The 19018-nt window shown below is 41.4% G+C and overlaps 1 protein-coding gene across 7 annotated transcripts in view; it reads right to left on the bottom strand.

The window, feature by feature from the left end:
* Window positions 1-19018, bottom strand: part of app (amyloid beta precursor protein) — a 117292-nt gene that overhangs the window by 44162 nt on the left and 54112 nt on the right. For all 7 annotated transcript variants that reach the window (XM_012956722.1, XM_012956721.1, XM_012956723.1 and 4 more), the window contains exons 4-5: window positions 8693-8805; window positions 7510-7700 (exon numbers count right to left, since the gene is read on the bottom strand). In XM_012956722.1, coding sequence (XP_012812176.1) covers window positions 7510-7700; window positions 8693-8805 — 304 coding nt within the window. The remainder of the gene's footprint in view (window positions 1-7509; window positions 7701-8692; window positions 8806-19018) is intronic.

The raw sequence follows: 19018 nt of genomic DNA, 5'->3' as shown, positions 1-19018 counted from the left end.
TCTCTATGTGCTTTATCAAGATTGGATGGTAATATGCCAGGAAGAGAACAGTCAACATCTAATGGAGAGGGCACCACCACATGCAACACAGCTTATACACTGGAAAAACATTTATTTGTGCCTATTTTACCCAGACTTAAACAAGTTGCGGTACAGTGGATTATTGTCAGCTTTGAATGGAGGGACAATACAGGCATATCTGTTTGCCTCATGCAGTCTCTTAATTGCTTTAAAGGAACAGTAACACCAAAAATTAAAGTGTATAGAAGTAATTACAATATAATGTAGTGTTGCCCTGCACTGGTGCAACTGGTGTGTTTGCCTCAAAAAGACTACTATATTTGTATATACTAAGCTGCTCTGTAGCCATGGGGGCAGCCATTTAAAGGTGAAAAGGCACATGCTACTAGCACAGGGATCCCCAACCTTTTTTACTCGTGAGCCACAGTCAAATGTAAAAAGACTTGGAGAGCAACACAAGCATCATAAAAGTTCATGGAGGTGCCAAATAAGGGCTAAGATTGGCTATTAGGGGCCTCTATGCACCCTATCAGCTTACAGGGGGCTTTATTTGGTAGGAAATCTTGTTTTTATTCAACCAAAATTTGCCCCCAAGTCAGGAATTCAAAAATAACTCCCTGGTTTGGGGGCACTGAGAGCAACATCCAAGGGGTTGGTGAGCAACATGTTGCCCCCGAGCCACTGGTTGGGGATCCCTGTACTAGTATATAACAGAAAAAAAACCCATTATATTCCACAGAGCTTATCTGTTACCTGCTATGTAACCTGTGCCTTTTCTCCTTTTTTACAGCTAAAATGGCTGCCCCCGTGGCTACACAGCAGCTTATTTATATAAAGTATAGTAGGGTTTCTGTAGCAAACACACCAGTTTTACCAGTGCAGGGCAACACTACATTATATTTTAAGGGTGAAGACACACAGAGCTACTAGTAGCAGCTACTTGTTGTTGCTACTAAAATAGACAATGCTGATCATTTACTGATAATTGTCTCTACATGTGTTTTAGCAGAGGCAATTCTCAGTATTGTCTATGGCAGGGGATTTTCTGGAGTATAGTTTCCATGAAAAAGGAGCTGCTACTAGTAGCTTAGTGTGTCTTCACCCTTAAGAGGAAGTTTACCTTAAATTAGATTATTGTAGATGGATATATCCCAGCCAATATGGCTGTTTCTGCTTTAACTTTCATTTTTCATTGTTACTGTTCCTTTTATGTTATCAAACATGGAGAGCCAAACTGGCTGATAAAAGACAGATCTGATAAAAGACAGATGTACACGCCAGCTACTGTCAAAAAATAAAGTAGTGCCTGCATGAAAAGTTATAGTTATCCAACAGCCTTAGGGGCCAAGGTTGGGCACCCCTGCTCTAGCATAAGCTCACCCAATGAGAGTCTAAATATTAGGAGAATGAAATTTCGAGCAGATTACATGGCTTTCTGGCCATTATTTCTCAGATCAGGCCCATTGTTTCAGTACAGAGCTCATTCATCACCCACAGCTACAGTTTTATACGCTAATGCTGTACGGGGCTGCCGACGCAGCACTCCTGCAATTGCTTTTCAAAGCAATAAGCTGCTTCATCACTTTCTTTCTTCCAGCACTCCGGCAATAGCCAGCTCTCTCTACATTCTCTATTGATTTGCCTTTTCAGGCCGTGCACACTCTTGTGTGTTCTAATTGTTAATCGCTATGCAAAATCATGTAGAATAAAATGGCCCGCATTACTGTCACAATGACGGGTAAGTGACGTTACAATGGAGCTTCCTTAGCTGGAATCATAGACAAGGGAATGGGTGTGAAGACTCAGAAAGAGGTTTCTCTGTAACTAAAACCCAAGAAAATCCTTATTTTTCTGTAAGCTATCAAATCACTTGGTCAAGTCCGATCTGTATGAAGTGTAAGATGTCATAGTGCCGCTAAAGCAGGTCATTGACGTGAGAACTGTCACTCTGCGCTGTAGCCTTCATTGCTCCGGTAATGATCTGTCAGAGGCCTTGCCAGTTCAGCGAGGAATTCTTCAGGAACATGAGGCTATTACAACTTATCTATCATCCATAGCATATAGCAATGGCTGCCACTGGAGGTGGGGGAGGCACAGCAATACTGGCCTGTCAACAGCTTGTCGGCATTTACTGAAAACGCAGGTTTGTCTTCAGTGTCTGGGGGTAGACTGATAATGGAAATCGAATTTCTGTTATAACAGGTCTCCAGCTTTTCCGTTTTCTTGACGGCTGGCCAGCAGAACAACAAATTCTAGCCATTCCACTGGCCAGCGAGTTGTCACTTAAGCCACCCCATTGCACAGCAGCGAGATGCGGAACTGCTGAATGGAACTTGATATACAGCCAAATGAATTACCGTGAGCAGCTGGGCTGTAAATCTCACTTACAGACTTAGGGGAAGTTATAATAATTGATAGAATGATGCACTACCGCTGACCCATTGGCTCACTTACTGCAGTAGGAAACGGAACCAATGCAAGGTATATGGGTTCCACAATCTACCAACTGGACTGCACCATGCGATCACACCCTATGGGGAGAACTGTTCCGAGACATTGGTTTAGCTTTCCTATTTACTGCACATAAGTGGCAGCTGTAAATAACTATAAGTTAATGCATACCGGCCAGGGGAACTCCAGCTTCTGAACTGAAATTTGTTACAGAGCCCCACACAACACAGAAACCCCTAATATACCTATCACTGTAATCTGTTCCTTCAAAAAGTTTGAATAAATACCATTTTTTATATACTGAAATCCAGCTGCAAAACAGACCTTCTCTTTCTGCATCATTTGAAAGCCTTACAGGGGAGGAGGGACTAAAACGTTGATGATACACATTTTAACAACTTCTCCACAGCTTACACACAGAGTACAGGAACTACATAACCCACAATGCATTGCATTGCAAGGGAAAGTGTGACTGGATGGGTGAGTAAACAAGATGAGTCCTGAGATGGGTCTGCTGCTAACAAGGCCAGAACAGGCGAATCACTGAAGAGACCTATCACTGTTCTACCTACCCCCCATGTTACTGTGCATGCACATTGGACACGAAGGAAGGGGGAGGGGCAAGGTGGCTGGGCGGGTAGCCTAGGGCGGCTGGTTGACTTGGCTCGCCCATGGCTGCTAATATTGCCAAATCAAAACCTGGAAGTTATAGACATGCAGATGTGACCCTAGTGCTACACAGATAATGCCTATACCACTACCCACAAGCGAATGTGAAGTCTTTCTATAGGAAGCAAAGTGTATAAATGTATGTATAAGTTAAAATTGTTGCCAATGTTTAATTCCTCTAGTCCCCAGGAGGGTTTTGGCCAGCTAGGTTTGGACCTATATTACAGCTGGGAGGGGGAGCAGGTTCCTTAGCAGTTCGGTATTTGGCCAGGGGGAAGCCAACATGTGCCCTTTTTTGGCCCCTAAAGAAGGGGTTGGTGTCTGCTGAATGGCCTGGAACAGAGGTAGGTTACAGTAGGAAAAGTGCCAGGATAGATTTGTAATAGTTTACTCTAGAAGTGAGGGGCAGGATCAGGGTAGTTCGTAGAGCAGTCAGAGGCTCCAATGATGAGGCCAGTAAGGGTTAGTACCCAGCATTGCCAATGCTGCCAGTATAGGGAATCAAGCGGTCAGGTTCAGGAATAAATAGAATAAACAGATTAACCAAGGCACTGAGTACTACCTCAGCTGAGATGAAGTACTTGAAACATTTACTGATTTATGAACTCTTGAGATAACCTTAGGTGGCTTTTTGTCACCACTGGTAACTGGCCGCCCTCTACTACCTGAGGCAAGGTATGGGAGTTGAGACCGATTTGACCAGGTTTGAGGTAATCCAATTGGGCAAATAAAAATGATTACATATAAAATCTGCATAATCCAGGAGCTGAAGTAGTTAAATATTTAAATATCCTATACTAAGTGAAAAAAACATAAATTACTGTGCTTTCTTAATGAAGAAAACAGATGTTGGGATGTCATGCCTGTGCGTGTATGCCCTTGATAGATTACATCTAAAAGAAGTTCACATATGTACGGTCAAATTGCTTGCCCTGTTCTTACTTGCATTGCCGTAATAAGCCTGTAATTTGATTGGCTCCCTGCTGTGCATTCTCTCTCAAATCAATAGCTGCGCCGGGGCTGACGCTCAGCCGTGTAACCTGGTTGTGAATGTGAGTTGCTGGTAACAGCAGGTGGAACACAAGGAAGGATAAATAGAGTTTTACTGCACAGCTCCCTTAGGGGAGAAATCAGCGGAATAATGAACATATACCATTTTCCATAATGGAAGGAAATATAGTTCTAAGAAACTTGCTAATATCCATTAATATACATTAAAAAATGTGATTATAACGCTATTTGTAAAATGTAAATGTCTGAAAGCAGAACCTGTTGTTTCCTATTCTGTGCACTGCTGGTTCTGCCTGCACTATTGAAACAAGAGTCCGCTGAATCAGCTCTCCTCCAGCCAAGACTCCAATTCCCACAATGCCTTGCATGTTCTGTGATTACCAGACCTGCATGGCTTTGTAGGAGCTGGAATCTTGGCCAGACGAGAACTGATCTACATTGTTTCATTAATACATGCAGTCAGGATAAGCAGTGCAGAGAACAGCAAGGGACCCACAACTATTGCCGTGAAGCTATTAAGGTATGTTGTGGCTGTCAGTGCCCCTGTCATCACTAATAGGTGTCTGTCCATATGTGTGCAAATTGCTGTAGCAATAAAGCCTAAGGACTATTTCAAAAGCAAATATAATACAGCGCCACTAGCTGACTGACAATGTCTTTGCCAGAGTTGTTGGAGGCTTCTTCCAGTTTTGGAGATTTTAAAGCAACAGTAACATTTTATAAATTCATTGTGACAAGGTGCAAAAGTGCATACCACCAGAAGCACAACTAGATGTCACTGGGCCCCACAGCAAAGTCATATTAGGGCCCCTAAAAAACACTGATAAATTGAGATCTCTTTCCAATATATACTGCAATTGCTTATGAATTACAGTGACAATGGACCCTCTACACTCCAGCCCCCCCTCCTGCAACTTCAGGGTCTGCTACCTCTATAGTTACTCCCATGCATATCAGCTGAGACTCTCACTAGATGGCCTTGCTCTCTGATTCATCCCAGTGACACCCTGGGACCCCCTTCTGCAGAAGCTAATAAGAGACAACAGTAATGTGATAAACTACAGTACAGGTATCGGACTCCTTATCCGCAAACCCATTATCCAGAAAGTTCCAAATTACGGAAAGGCCATCTCCCATAGACTCCATTTTAATCAAATAATTTACATTTTTAAAAATGATTTCCTTTTTCTCTGTAATAGAGTTTAAATAATGTTTTTTAGCAGACTTTAGGTCGGAGATCTGAATTACAGAAAGACCCCTTATCTGGAAAACCCCAGGTCCCAAGCATTCTGGATAATGTACCTGTGTCTGCACTCTAACCCCCATATGTAATAAAAGGCACTATGTTTGCCCAGGAGCAGTAACCCATAGCAACCAATAAGATGCTTGCTTTTAAACAGGTGACCAGTAAATGCTGCCTGCTGATTGGTTGCTATAGGTTACTGCTCTTGGGCAAACTTAGTGCCCTTTATTAAATAACTCTCAAACTGTTAAAACTCCTATTCCTGCTTAACCCAAGCTCCTCAGTGAGTGATTAACGACTAATTGTGGCATAAAAGTTTGCCAAACGGCACAATAAAATGCTCAGAGAGGGGTGCCCTGGCATGACCCTGTTTTTCATAGAAATCTTTATATTTGCATTTGGAGTTATTAAAGCTAATAGAATATTCTTTAAGCGTGAAATGACTCTTATTCTGCATTGCTGCACGAGTGTGAGGAGATGTCACAAGCGATTTCATTTAGGAACAAAGCAATTTGCGAGGCCGAGCACTTCCCTAATGACAATATTCAGCTGAACCCATTTTTATGCAAAGAAACGGCTTCAGTTGCCAATAAGCGTATTTACCCTTTGACCATTTCGACCGGCCTACAGATAATTGCGCCTTTATAGTTCATTAAATCTAAAGTGAAAATCTAAATAATTTAGCAAAGGGAATGTTTTTGTGTATTTACGGCAGGAACTCATATTAAAGCCAATTTGTTTATGAAAGAGGCACGATCACTCAATTTACTTGTATAGCTGGGGAGCGTATCAGGCCATTTTAATTTACACAAGGCAACTGTGAAGCATCTCAACTGGTCCAACAGCATTACAATGGCTCAACTGGTGTCCAAGTATAGATTGCTCAGTGACATAAGTATGTGTCCAATCAGGGGTAAGAAAGATTTTCATTCATCCAGGTCATGATATACAGTATCTAGGAGAATTAAGTCTTTTTTTCTTGAAAACGTTTCACCACTTATCCGAGTGGCTTCTTCAGTTCAAATGGGAATTCCCTCAAATGGAATTCCCCGGCATTTAAACCCTTGAGGGTAGTACAGTCACAGACATCCAATCACAATGGTTCCATTGATGATTGGATGAGTCTATGTATAATAGTATTGGACAGATAACTAGATAGAACTATAAGTATTTATACATCTGACTAATGGTGGGGTTGTCTGACTAATGGCCTTAAAGAATAAGTAAACTTTTTTTTTTCCTATCTGTAAAATTACTCTAAACAGCCTCCAGAATTACCTACCTTTGTCCCAGCATTCTCTCTTACCTGGTTCCTCAGTTAAAAGTTGTTTTTCTTTGTTTCCTTGTGCAGAGTGAAGCCCCGCCCCCACTTCCTGTTCAGTTCTCTCTTCAATTCGACTACCTGTAGTCGACCTGGAGAGCCTTCTGGGCATGCCTGGAGGCAGTAGGAGCCAGTCTGTGCATTAGCAGGGTTTTTTTTTTTTATGAGAGACCTGAACAGGAAGTGGGGGCGGGGCTTCACCCTGCACAAGGAAGCAAAGAAAACCGATATATACGATAAATATTCATTCTGAGGGTATAGTATTCCTTTAAAGGGGACCTATCACCCTAAAGAAATAATTCCAAATTCTTTTCTATTGTGTTAGTCAGGCAACATAAACGTTACTTACACTATAAATGTTATAAAATCTTGTTTCCTTCAATTTTGGAATTCCCAATCACAGCAAGGAGGCAGGCGCCATTTTGTGGACACTGCATCATGCCAAAGTCTTGTTTAAGTGGCAGAATGGGGGACCTGATGCCCATGCTACACAATTATAGACCGTGAGGAGGGAGACGTAATGAGTGGAGGGCAGTGACTTCTAGGAAGTGCTGAAACAAAAGTGAAAGTAATTGACTGCCCCACTTATTTACTTCATTCACCTTCACCCCTGTAATCGGTATTGTTTTATAAAGAAAACAATGCAAATAAGAATGGGTTTGATCTAGAAATCTAAGAATGGCTGTTACCATTTGACCATTTGAAACACCTATGGATTTTTAGCACGTTAAACACACCCAATAAGTGCATTTACGCTTGTTGGAATGAATGGCTTGTACAGTGTTATACTAACCTTCTGTCAATGTAATCTGCATCGGCGCCTCCCCACCAGACATCAGAATCATCCTCTGCATCTGCGGAGTCAAAGCTTTCACTTTCATCAGCAGTGGGGCAGCACACAAACTCCACCCCCCTGAATTTATCGATTCCACAAGGGAGGAGCATTCCGTATTCATGGAGACTCATGCTCTTCTCACTGCAGGACTAAGGAAAGACAAAGCATCTTACTTATACCCTTGTGTGCCCTGCATATGGAAATGGAACATTCTAAGGCTAGCCTAAAGCTGGGAAGTGGTTACACCCAAGTGCAGGGCTGGGGAACACTATCTTCAAAATTCGAAGGATAGGGTTGGTTATGTGAGTCATTGACTGCTTTTGAAAAGCAAGTCATGAAACTTTTGCATTAACTTTTAGTATGTTATAAAATGTCCTATTCTTAGCAACTTTGCAATTGGTCTTCTTTTTTTTTTTTTTTAATTCATTTTTTGAATTTTTTGCCAGCTTTCAAGTGGGGGTCACTGACCCCGGCTGCCAAAAACTATTGCTCTGTAATGCTACAATTTTATTATTGTTGTTACTTTTTATTGGTCATCTTTCTATTCAGTCTCTCTCATATTAATATTCCAGTCTCTCATTTAACCCACTGCCTGGTTGCTAAATTAAACAAGACCCTAGCAACCAGGTATCTACTGAAATTCCAAATTGCAGAGCAGATAAACAAAAAGCTAAACAACTAAAAAAAAATAAAAAAAAAAAATTGCTAATTGTCTCTAAATATTAGTGTCTACATCATACCAAAAGTTAATGTTAAGGTGAACAAGCCCCTTAAGGCACTGTCACAATGACTTTTAGACACATTAACAAATACCCTGGGTACCAACCAGTCTGAAGAAATCAATGAAAAAAGGTAATTCACAGTGTAGGCAGATTAATGGCACACTGAGCTAAAGGCTTTCAAGGGACCAGGAAAAGAACAATTACACATAATGATCAGCATACAGTTTAATTGGAGAGGCCCTTAAAGCTGTTTCAACCAGTGGTGATTTAATCTTTAAAACTTCTTTAATTTGCTATCTGGTTTCATAGGAGACAGACCCTAGCAACCAGTCAGGTGCTTCAATAACAGACTGAGATTTGAATAGGAGAGGGCATTAACAGCATGATAAGTAATAACAAATTCAGCATGAAGGCCTTACCTCTTTGGCCACAGTGTGCCAGTGCAGGTGAGTTTCACAAATGTCCATCCTTTCCTGATGAAGGAACTTGCACTTGTCTGGAACAAGCAGAGCATCACTAACAAACTCCCCAACTGCAAGAGAAAGAAGAACAGAAGAGATACCATGAGCATGGTGAAGCCTTTCTCCAATATGACCTTGAGACACAGAACAACATAATTGACTGAGAAAGAACAGAAGGAGCAGACCCAGATATCCAGTCACGCTAGGAAACCATAATGACATAGTACATCACAGAATACAGTAATCATGGTTGGCACTACAGCTACAAGTCCATTATTATCAATAGTCTCCTTGCTTCTGACCTAATAATTGGTAGAATGTTCAAACTGATTGCTTTCAGATGCAGCATTTCTCACCAACATGATCATCTGGGAATGATCCCTTCCAATAGATGGGTCTTGAGGAACTTTGGATTACTGACTTTCACCAGTCAAGGACCTCCTGAACTCAATGATGAAGATCAAGAAGATTAGCCAATTAAGTCAGTCTTTGGCATGCAATGACACTGCTCAGAACAGTGATCCAGAGACAGATGGACAGTTTTGTCAAAAATTACTTGCCAACGATATTAATGCACAGCTGTCCATTATAAGCTCCACCAAGACCTGTCATAGGAGTCATAGTTTTTTCTTAAAAAGGGTATCTCAGTGAGATAACACATCCTTCTCCTAAGAACAGCTCACCATGACTAGATGGAGAATAATAGAAACTGACCAATTTTCATCCATGGGTAAAATACAAAATTATATTCTACTATCCAACCATCTAGATATAGTATCCAGAACAAGAGACTTTTGTTCTTTTTTCCACCAAATAAGAAACCCAAGACACACACAGCGGTGTAACACACTACTTTGGATAAGGAAGAACATTTTAGGCCAAGTGGCTTATGGGACATCACTGCACAGCTGCTCAGAGGCCCCTCACTGGCATCTTCCCTCTGAGACATCTGCTATTTCATCTCTGGTCATTTACGGTGAGACAAGAGAGTACTTAAACCTTGTGACTTCAAAGAAAATATAATAATCTCTTTAAAAGGGAAGTAACATCAATCATATGAAAATGTTCCATAACTCTACATAATGTATAATGTCTGCATTTTCTATAAAAAAAAAATTCTGCAAAATCATTAAACAGGGATTCTTACCATAAAGAAGGGAGCCCAAAATGGTCTCCTTAGGTCAGAGATCCCCAATCTTTTTTACCCGTGAGCAACATTCAAATGGAAAAGGGTTTGGGGAGCAACACAAGCATGAAAAAAGTACCTGGGGGTGCAAAATAAGGGCTGTAATTGATAACAGGGCTGTGATTGGTAGTCCCTATATAGACTGGCAGCCTATGGGAGACTCAGTTTAGCAGTACACATGGTTTCTATGCAACCAAATTTGCCAAGTCAGAAATTTAAAAATAAGCACCTGTTATGGGTGGAGTTGCAAAATTAAGGTGTGGCTTGATGGGTCTAGAGCTAAAAGAGGATTCTTAGGAGGTAGAAGGTCTGTTTTCAGAGGCAACAATTAAAATATGGTGACATACCTCCTTTCATTTGGAGGTGTATGCCAGCCTTTGGTTGTATAGAAATAGTTTTTCTCTAAAGAAAACTAAACAAAAGTCCAACAAAGAATTAGACTATAAATCAGGGGTCCTCAAACTTTTTAAGCAGGGGGCCATTTCATGGTCCCTCAGACTGTTTGGGGGCCAGACTAAAGACCTCCCCCAGTCTCCTCATACTATCGCCCGCTCCCTACTGCCCCACTGCTTCCTCTTGCTCCCCCCTGCATCCTCCCACTCCCTCCTCCAAATCCCCTGTGTCCTCCCGCTCCCCCTTGCGTCCTCCAGCTCCCCCCTGCTTCCTCTACTGGCTCCCCCCTGCTTCCCTTCGGCTCCCTGCTGCATCCTCCCTTCAGATCATAGTGGGGGCCGGGTAAATTACCTTGGGGGGGCCGTAGTTTGAGGATGCCTGCTATAAATGCTACACCTTTTTGGGCTTCTGTACCAACTCAAGGCCCCACAGTCCTTTAACAGTAATAATCTGTGCCTCCAAAGATGCCCCAGTAGCCCCCCATCTTTTTTTCTGCCGATTCTAAGCACATGCTCTGTGCTGCTGTCACTTACCTGAGCTTAGGGACCCACTCACAATATACTGTATATATAGAATATAGTAATGTAATGATACAAGGCTGATTAACCATTCAAATTACATGGCACTAAAAAAAGTTAGCCTTGTAGCATCATTTTTTATACTACAGAGAGATCATTTTACAGATCTAACCTCATCTGCAGCACACTAAGCATGTACAGGGCCTCTGGCATTCAAAGATGGTCTAACAAGATCAAAGATCACACAAGATCAAAGATGGGGAGAGCTGCAGTAGACAACTTTGAAAGCCTTATTCATTCCTGCTATAGGGCTGCTGAACCCTGGGGGCGTGTACAGTAAGAATAAAAATTCAGCATTTCTAGTTGGATTCAGTTCTCCTTTAAAGCGTTTAATGGAAAGATGCTTGGAATAACTCATACTCCCCTTCCACTAATAAATATTATCTCTCAGCACAAAGCAACTTAAAAGCGCAGCAGAATTCTAAAGGGGCCACACAATGTATGGTCATCAACTTCAGAGAATGAATATTCAAAGATGAGGATATAAATCAGACCCTACAATGGAGTGTTGTTAAATAAACCATAAAAAGCCATAGCAGCTGCTGACGCATTAACAGGGCTGAGGAGTCGTCTTGTACAGTGCACCCAGCATTCTGTGAGTCAGGAAACACCTGCGCCCCAGCAGGTCACTACAACCTATATGGGAATTTTTGTCCATCTATTACTATAAAGCTGGGACAGTGCAGATGACCTTGGACACAAGCCCATAAGTAGGGTTGACACCTTTACTGGAAAAAAAATACCAGCCTTTCTATATTTTTATAATTCTTCTCTATTAATAATTTTGGCTTTAGACCAACAATAAACATGTTCATAATCAGTCCCATAATATAGCTTCATAAAGCTGTACTACACAATTACATAAAAACAGCAATCAGTATCTGTCCATCTACTGTATCTACCTACCTATCTCTCTCCCCATCTATCTCTCCCCACTTATTGTATAGTGCTGCGGAATATGTTGGCGGTTTATAACGAAATGTTAATAATCTCTTTCTCCATCTATCTCTCCATCTATCCACCTACCTCTCCATCTATCCACCTACCTCTCCATCTATCTATCTTTCCATCTACCTACCTACCTATCTCTTCATCTCTTTCTCCATCTATCTCTCCATCCATCTATCTCTCCATCCATCTATCTCTCCATCCATCTATCTCTCCATCTCTCTTCCCATCTATCTGTCTGCCCATCTATCTGTCTGCCCATCTAATAGGCTGGCCATCTTAGTCTCTATCTAATTCAAATAGATCCACAATATCTACAACCCTACAACACAACATATTTCTCCTTGGATGCAGATGGTCTAAGATATTGCAGCCCTGTTGGCACCAGAGGCATCCCCTGGGCAAACACTTTGTCATCTGTTGTTGCAGTTATATCAATTACAAATAACATAATTGGGGCATGGCCAGCGAAGCAGAAATCAAAGTTGGGGATACGTCAAATTTAGTGTCTTCATAAAGAAAACATTTCAAAATATTGTTCCCAGGTAAACTACTACTACCCTCATTACAAGATAAAGGGAAGGTAGCAATTGATATACAAGGATGAACCTGGATTTGCACTTTACAAAGTAGGTCTCCAGGAAAGGCATCAAAGTAATGAATGAGTCCCCACAGAAAAGGCTGTGCACAAACAAGCAGATATTCGTATTAAGTAATGAGAAATCCCTTTGATCTCTTGAGCATAGGAGGATTAGACTGGAGAGATAAAAATACACTGAAAGCCTAATCTCAGCATGAGTCGTTCCTGTTACTGAGGGATGCGGCATAATGATGGAAAGACAAAAGCAACGGTAAAACTTCTACTCACTGATGGAATCTCGCTGCATGGAGTCTGTACAATGAGCAGCATCGATACACCACGGGTAGAGAAAGAAAAATAAAGATCTCAGTAGTAACGTTAGACCCTGTGGTCAAAAACATATGGTGCTTTTATACTATTTAGTCTATAAGTATCATCTCCTGTAGGCGAACAACATGGAAGCTCCAACATATAGGAAATGAAAATATCGAGAAAAGGAAAATACTATCATTGTCTGGACGTGCTTTCCGTATCAGCCAATAGGAACGGTCCGTGACTTTAAGATCTGAGACAACTTTTGCCAAGTTCAGTGGCTGACAGCACGTCCATTATTGCTTACATTTCTGACAAATCCGTGCTTCCTACTTTGTGGAAACAGTTTGGGGAAGACCTTTTCATATTTAAGCACAATAATGCCCCTATGTACAGGGCCAATACATAATTGGTTTGCAGAGATGGCAGTGGAAGAACTTGACACAACCCAAATGGAATGCCAATCAAAGCACTGCCTGATCCCCAACATCAATGGCAAACCCCATCACAAATTTCCAAACAGCTAATGAAAAGCCCACCCAGAATAGTAGAGAATAAAGGATGTGTTAGCAGCAAAGCAAGGACCAAATTCTTAGTAATACCTCTGATTTTGGAAAGGCAGGGGTTCACATACAGTGGACCATTATTAGTATGTGATGGGATGATGTCGACATTATCATCTACATCAGTGATCCCCAACCAGTGGTTTGTGAGCAACATGTTGGTCACCAACCCCTTGGATGTTGCCCCCAAACCAGGGAGTTATTTTTGAATTCCTGACTTGGTGGCAAGTTTTGGCTGAATAAAAACAAGATTTAATACCAAATAAAGCCCCTGTAAGCTGATAGTGTGCATAGAGGCTGCCTAATAGCCAATCACAGCCCTTATTTGGCTCCTCCATGAACTTTTATGATGCTTGTGTTGCTCTCCATTTTTTTTACTTTTGAATGTGGCTCACGAGTAAGAAAGGTTGGGGACTTCTGATCTAAATAATCTACCTAACTGGACAGTGACCCACAGAACTAGTAAGTCTAATAAATGATTGTGCACAAGCAAAGCATCACAGTCCCCTGGTTCATGTCTCCTTGTTCTTGATATGAAGTCAAACAACTGGATTCAAACTTCTCCTTGTAAGCAGAAAACATGCCAGTAACAAGACTTACTTACTCAATATGACAACAGTGCGCTATCTACAAATAAAAACTTTTATTTTTAATGATTATGTCCATTTAGGGAGCATTTATTTACATCGTTTTATCTCCTGAAGCATCTATTATGGGCACGGTGCTAAACCTGACAAGTGTAATTTGCTATGTGTCATGTAATTAGACAAACCCAAATGCTAAATGTTCCATTGGGAGGCTCAATTGGAAATGCCACTGTCACACCTCCAGGCAAAGCCGGTTATTATCTTGCCAGAATACTTCCAGGGGACGGACATTGGTCGCATAAAGATGTAGGCAACTGTAAGAGCAGATGGAGGAGTTTTGTTCTGCCGCTAACAAGCATAAGGCGCGATGTGCCATTCTAGTTACCAGTAGACAGCCATGCACTTACAGCAAGGAAATATTCAGAGACGGAGCCGTTCTAGCTGTCATTTGGCCAATATTTATGTTGTTGCTACATCAGGTTTATTTTTAAACCGCAGTGCATCCTTGGTGGCAGTCGCAGTATAAGGGGTTGACGTTTTCACCACATAAAACAGTAGGAGCCCCAGCTGCCATGGAGGAATGAACAGATGGACAAGCGTGCCCAGTTTATATGAAAGCCACACCAACACATTACATGCAAAGTATACTGCTGTCCAGCATTAATGGGAATAAGGTCGCTACTGAAACAAAGATTCATAGAATTAAGAATGAAAATGTGTATTTTTCAATATAATACAGCTCCTTAGATTGGCTGTAAACAGGGATTTACACAGCGCACTTTATCGTAATCCAAACAAGGACCCCTGTGTTCCAAGATGGCAAAGGCCACAGCGCTGCCCCCTGTTTAAGACCTGCATGAAGGCGGTGTGTGGATTTATTGCTTTGTTAAAAGTAACAGCATTTTCCATAAAGACATTTTATTACATGCATTAGCACAGACTACAGCCCAAGCCATAGTTCCACTGGCAGATTAGTTATAAAACTTTTAGTAAGGTAAAGGGAAAAACTCATCACATTGCATATATTTTCCATTACCCGTTTTTATTACATTTCCCCATTAGTTCTTTCCAATAAATCAACATGAAATCTTTAGGAGGATATTTTACTTTAAAGCAGAACTAAACCTCAACAGAGAATAAGGTAAAAATATGGTTGTAATGTAACCTATGTATAGGGGTTTCTCTGCCTAACACTTTAATCCCCTAGTAGCTTGAAAATGCCTTAGTATGCAATTTTACACTAGTAAAGCGTGATTTCCCACGGGCAACGAAGCACCCCATGTGTAAAAGCCCTTAAATATTTATGTTAGAGAGCTATAGATCATAAAATGCTAACTAGTTGGTAGGGTTATACCTACCTAGCAACCAGGTAGCAGTGTGAATGACCTTTGGGACTTTCATGGGAGGAAGAAGCCTGACAGCAAGCATTATGGTGATCTATACACACATATACTGTAGATTGTAAGCTCAGCAGGGCAGGGACCTCCTTCATTCCATCGCTTAAGGCTCATAATGTACTGTTCAACGCTACTGTATCTATTTGTCTGCAATCTTATTATATCCCCCTCTGTGCTCTCTCAAAGTATTGTTAGACTTTATCAAGGGCATGTTCTTTTGTGACATTCTTTTCAGAAAAGATAATTCATCAAAAAAAGATGAGAAATGATGTTCTTAAGAACGAGGACGCTGTGATTTCCAACAGCTGGAAAACAATGTGTATAACTGCAGGGGGTAAGCACCTTTGTAATTGTTCCTTTTATATATCACATTACTGGAACATGATACAGCATGGGAAATCACTGACATTTATACGGAGATTAACAATTTTTCGTACTGCATTGTCTAGTTTCAAACTATGACTGAGAAACCTAGATGTGACACCAGTTTAAAAAGAAATATCAGAAAAAAAAATGTACAATACTGATACGGCTGGCACCTACCCGGTTTTCTCCCAGGCAGCCCACTTTTCAGAAGGACAGTCCAAGTGAAAGCTGCCTGTCCGGATTTCCAGTTAAGGTCCCCATACACGGTAAGATCCGCTCACTTGGCGAGTTTGCCAAGTGAGCGGATCTTCCCCCGATATCCCCACCTACGGGTGGGCGATATCGGGGGCTTTGAAGTTAAAAAAAAAAAAAAAATAATCCGATCGCTTGGCCCTGGGGCCAAACAACCGGATTATGTAGGTGGCAATGGGGCAGTCGGTTCGGGGACCGCATCAACGAGCCAATGCGGCCCCCGATCCGACTGAATCTTAACCTGGCCGATCGATATCTGGCCAATTTCAGGCCAGATATCGGTCGGCCAGTCCGCTCGTTTCTGCCCCTACACGGGCAGATAAGCTGCCGAGTCGGTCCAAGGGACCGATATCGGCAGCTTCTATCGGCCCGTGTATGGGGGCCTTTAGTTGTGGCAATCACCAATTGCCCCATCATAACCCTGTCCCCAAAACATCACCACCCACCCCCTGCCCGGACTTAAGGTTGTCAAAAGATGGCAACCCTAAATATTGATATTCCTGTTACAGAGCTTTCCCTACTATTGATAAAGATTTTGATAAGCCTGGAAAGCATTGCTAACTTGCAGCACCGGGGTTCTAGGTAGTTCTAGGTTTTCTTGGCCCCCACCTGACCATGCGGCTCTATTTCCAGACCCACGCTCATATACATAGAGGCTTCCAGATGTGGAAGCCAGGAAGTGTTTGGTCATGGGCGGAGAGGGCAGAACGGAGAGCTCAGCTCTCTCGACCTGTAGGCTTTGGGCCTAGTTCTTGGTTAAATTCCAGGCAGGAGTTTGCTTGTTCTACCTGTATATTTGTGGGTTTCCTCTGGGCACTCTGGTTTCCATACACACTCCAAAAACATACTCGCAGGTTATTCGGCTATTAATAAAATTGACCCTAGTGTGCGTGAAAGTGACAAGACCTATACTGTAAGCTCCACTGGGCAGAAACGGATGTTAAGACTTATGTTGCTTTAACAAGCCACAAATATTTATGTTATGACAATGATTTTGATGGTGTATTGTTAGCTGTATAAATAACACAAAATCTTGATGTTAGATTAGGCTGCCACCGTTTTAAAGAAGAAGGAAAGTCATTTTGGCAATTTACTGCCAATAGATTTGCCACATTAGTGCCACCTAGAACGCTATATTTATACTGCAGAAACCATTACCATACCTGAATCAACAGCTTTCTCTGTTTGCTTAAAGATAGCAGCTGCCATTTTAAGTAGCTTCCTTTCTGATAAAGCTTACTTAGTTTTTACCTTTCCTTCTCCTTTAAATGGGCCAGGGAAAACAGACAAGTACCCTGCTACTTTATTACCAAGAGGAGAAACTGGGCCCTGAAGATGTCCATGAAATTCCATGTCTTGACTTTCCAGCATTGGACGCAGTAGATGAGAGACGATAAAGATTATATTAAGCATGCAGGTACCCACTCCTAACAATACAGTAACGGGTTACAGAACTGCCTAATTAATGTAACAGTGCACAATGTGGGATCTTTTTGCCATTGATTTGTGCCGGAGACACAGCTGTTGGAATGGCTTCAGCTCTTTTTTACAAGACAAGGCTCCCATTATGTTCTCACAATGATGGAAACATTACTAAAAAGAAAACCATTAGATAATTGGCTCTTCTAGAGCAGGGTAAAGTCGGCTTGAAATGAAAACAGCAAGCAGGTAAATGTCAACTGTTTGGGCTGTCTCCGATAGAGAGACACTTACAGAACTTCTCTTACGTTAACCACAGTGCTTACTTTAAAGGGAAGTAAAATGCAGATCGATAGATACTTATATAATGGCTCCTCGGGGACTGGAGAGGTTGCGTTGCTCCCCTTCTCTGGTTCAGCAAAACAGGCAGGTGAACAGATGCTTGGAAGTTAATTAAGTTTTGCAAGGTTGGAGGGAGGGTGTGCAACAAAAGGGCAAAAAACAAAAATAATAAACCAGTGCTGTTTAGGTGGTATACATAGTTATGAACATCAGAAAACTTCCTACCCACTCTCGGGGTAACGCAAATGAAAAGCAATGCAGAATAGGGCACTGGTACTGGTAAAACTGGTGTGTTGGCTCAGAAACACTATCATAGTTTATATAAACACTCGGTTTTGTAGCCATTGGGGTAGCCATTCAAATTGAAACAGGGCTAAATGGCACACGTTACATAGCAGATAACAGATTCTGTAGAATACAACAGCGTTTTACAGAGCTTTTCTGTTATCTGCTATGTAACCTGTGACTTTTGTTCTTTTTTCCAGCCTTAGTGGCTGCCCCCATGGCTACACAGCAGCTTATTTCTATAAACTATAGTAGTCTTTCTGATTAAACACACATATTTATTCAGTTCAGGGCAACATCGCTCTATATTTGAATTGCTTTTGTATTTTGGCGTTACTGTTCCATTAATGCAGGTAACAGGGAAAATTAAGGTGAATCCCTAAAAATTAAACACACCAGCCTCACATATGTTAACATCTACCTGGCTAGGAAAATAGGGAGATACATAATGTTAAAATTAAAAAAGAATTCAAGTTGATAGCAAGGAGGGAGAAAAGGAAAAAGGACAAGAAGAAGACGAGAGAATACAAGAACTTGGAAACATTAAAAAGGGAGAAATAAGACATAAAGGAGAGAGGAAGAATAAGGTCCTTCTCACATTCTGCTTTATCAATATTTGCCAGTTTTATTCCCTGAATATGTGGGTGCTATATAAAAAGCATAATAATGAAGTAATGAAAGTATTACATGTAAGACATGCCAAGATCCCAGTGTTTAGAAAAATGACTGCAGTACAGAAGCATCGCTGATAGAAAGAAAAAAAAAATCTATTTTTCCATATAAAAGCCAACCCTTCAAGCGTACACTGTAAAAATCTTTTTTCCACTCCCGGGAGCCAGTAAATTAGTCACTGCACCACTCACTGCTCGAAGGATAAGCACTACCCGTGGCACAACAACCCAAAGAAAGGCTTCAGAGACCCACACGTGCCAAGTGGTTAATTAATAATAAAGAGCTGCCTCTTTCAGATAATGGTAATTACAGCTAGCAGTGCTTCTATGTGGGCTATGGCGAATGTATGGTTTTTAGAAGATTATATATATGTATTATCCAGAATGCTGTTTTCCGTATAAGGA

The sequence above is a fragment of the Xenopus tropicalis genome, chromosome 2, assembly GCF_000004195.4.
Source record: "Xenopus tropicalis strain Nigerian chromosome 2, UCB_Xtro_10.0, whole genome shotgun sequence".
Taxonomy (NCBI): domain Eukaryota; kingdom Metazoa; phylum Chordata; class Amphibia; order Anura; family Pipidae; genus Xenopus; species Xenopus tropicalis.
The sequence above is the reverse complement of the archived record's forward strand: the minus strand, read 5'-3'. Positions and strand labels throughout refer to the sequence as shown.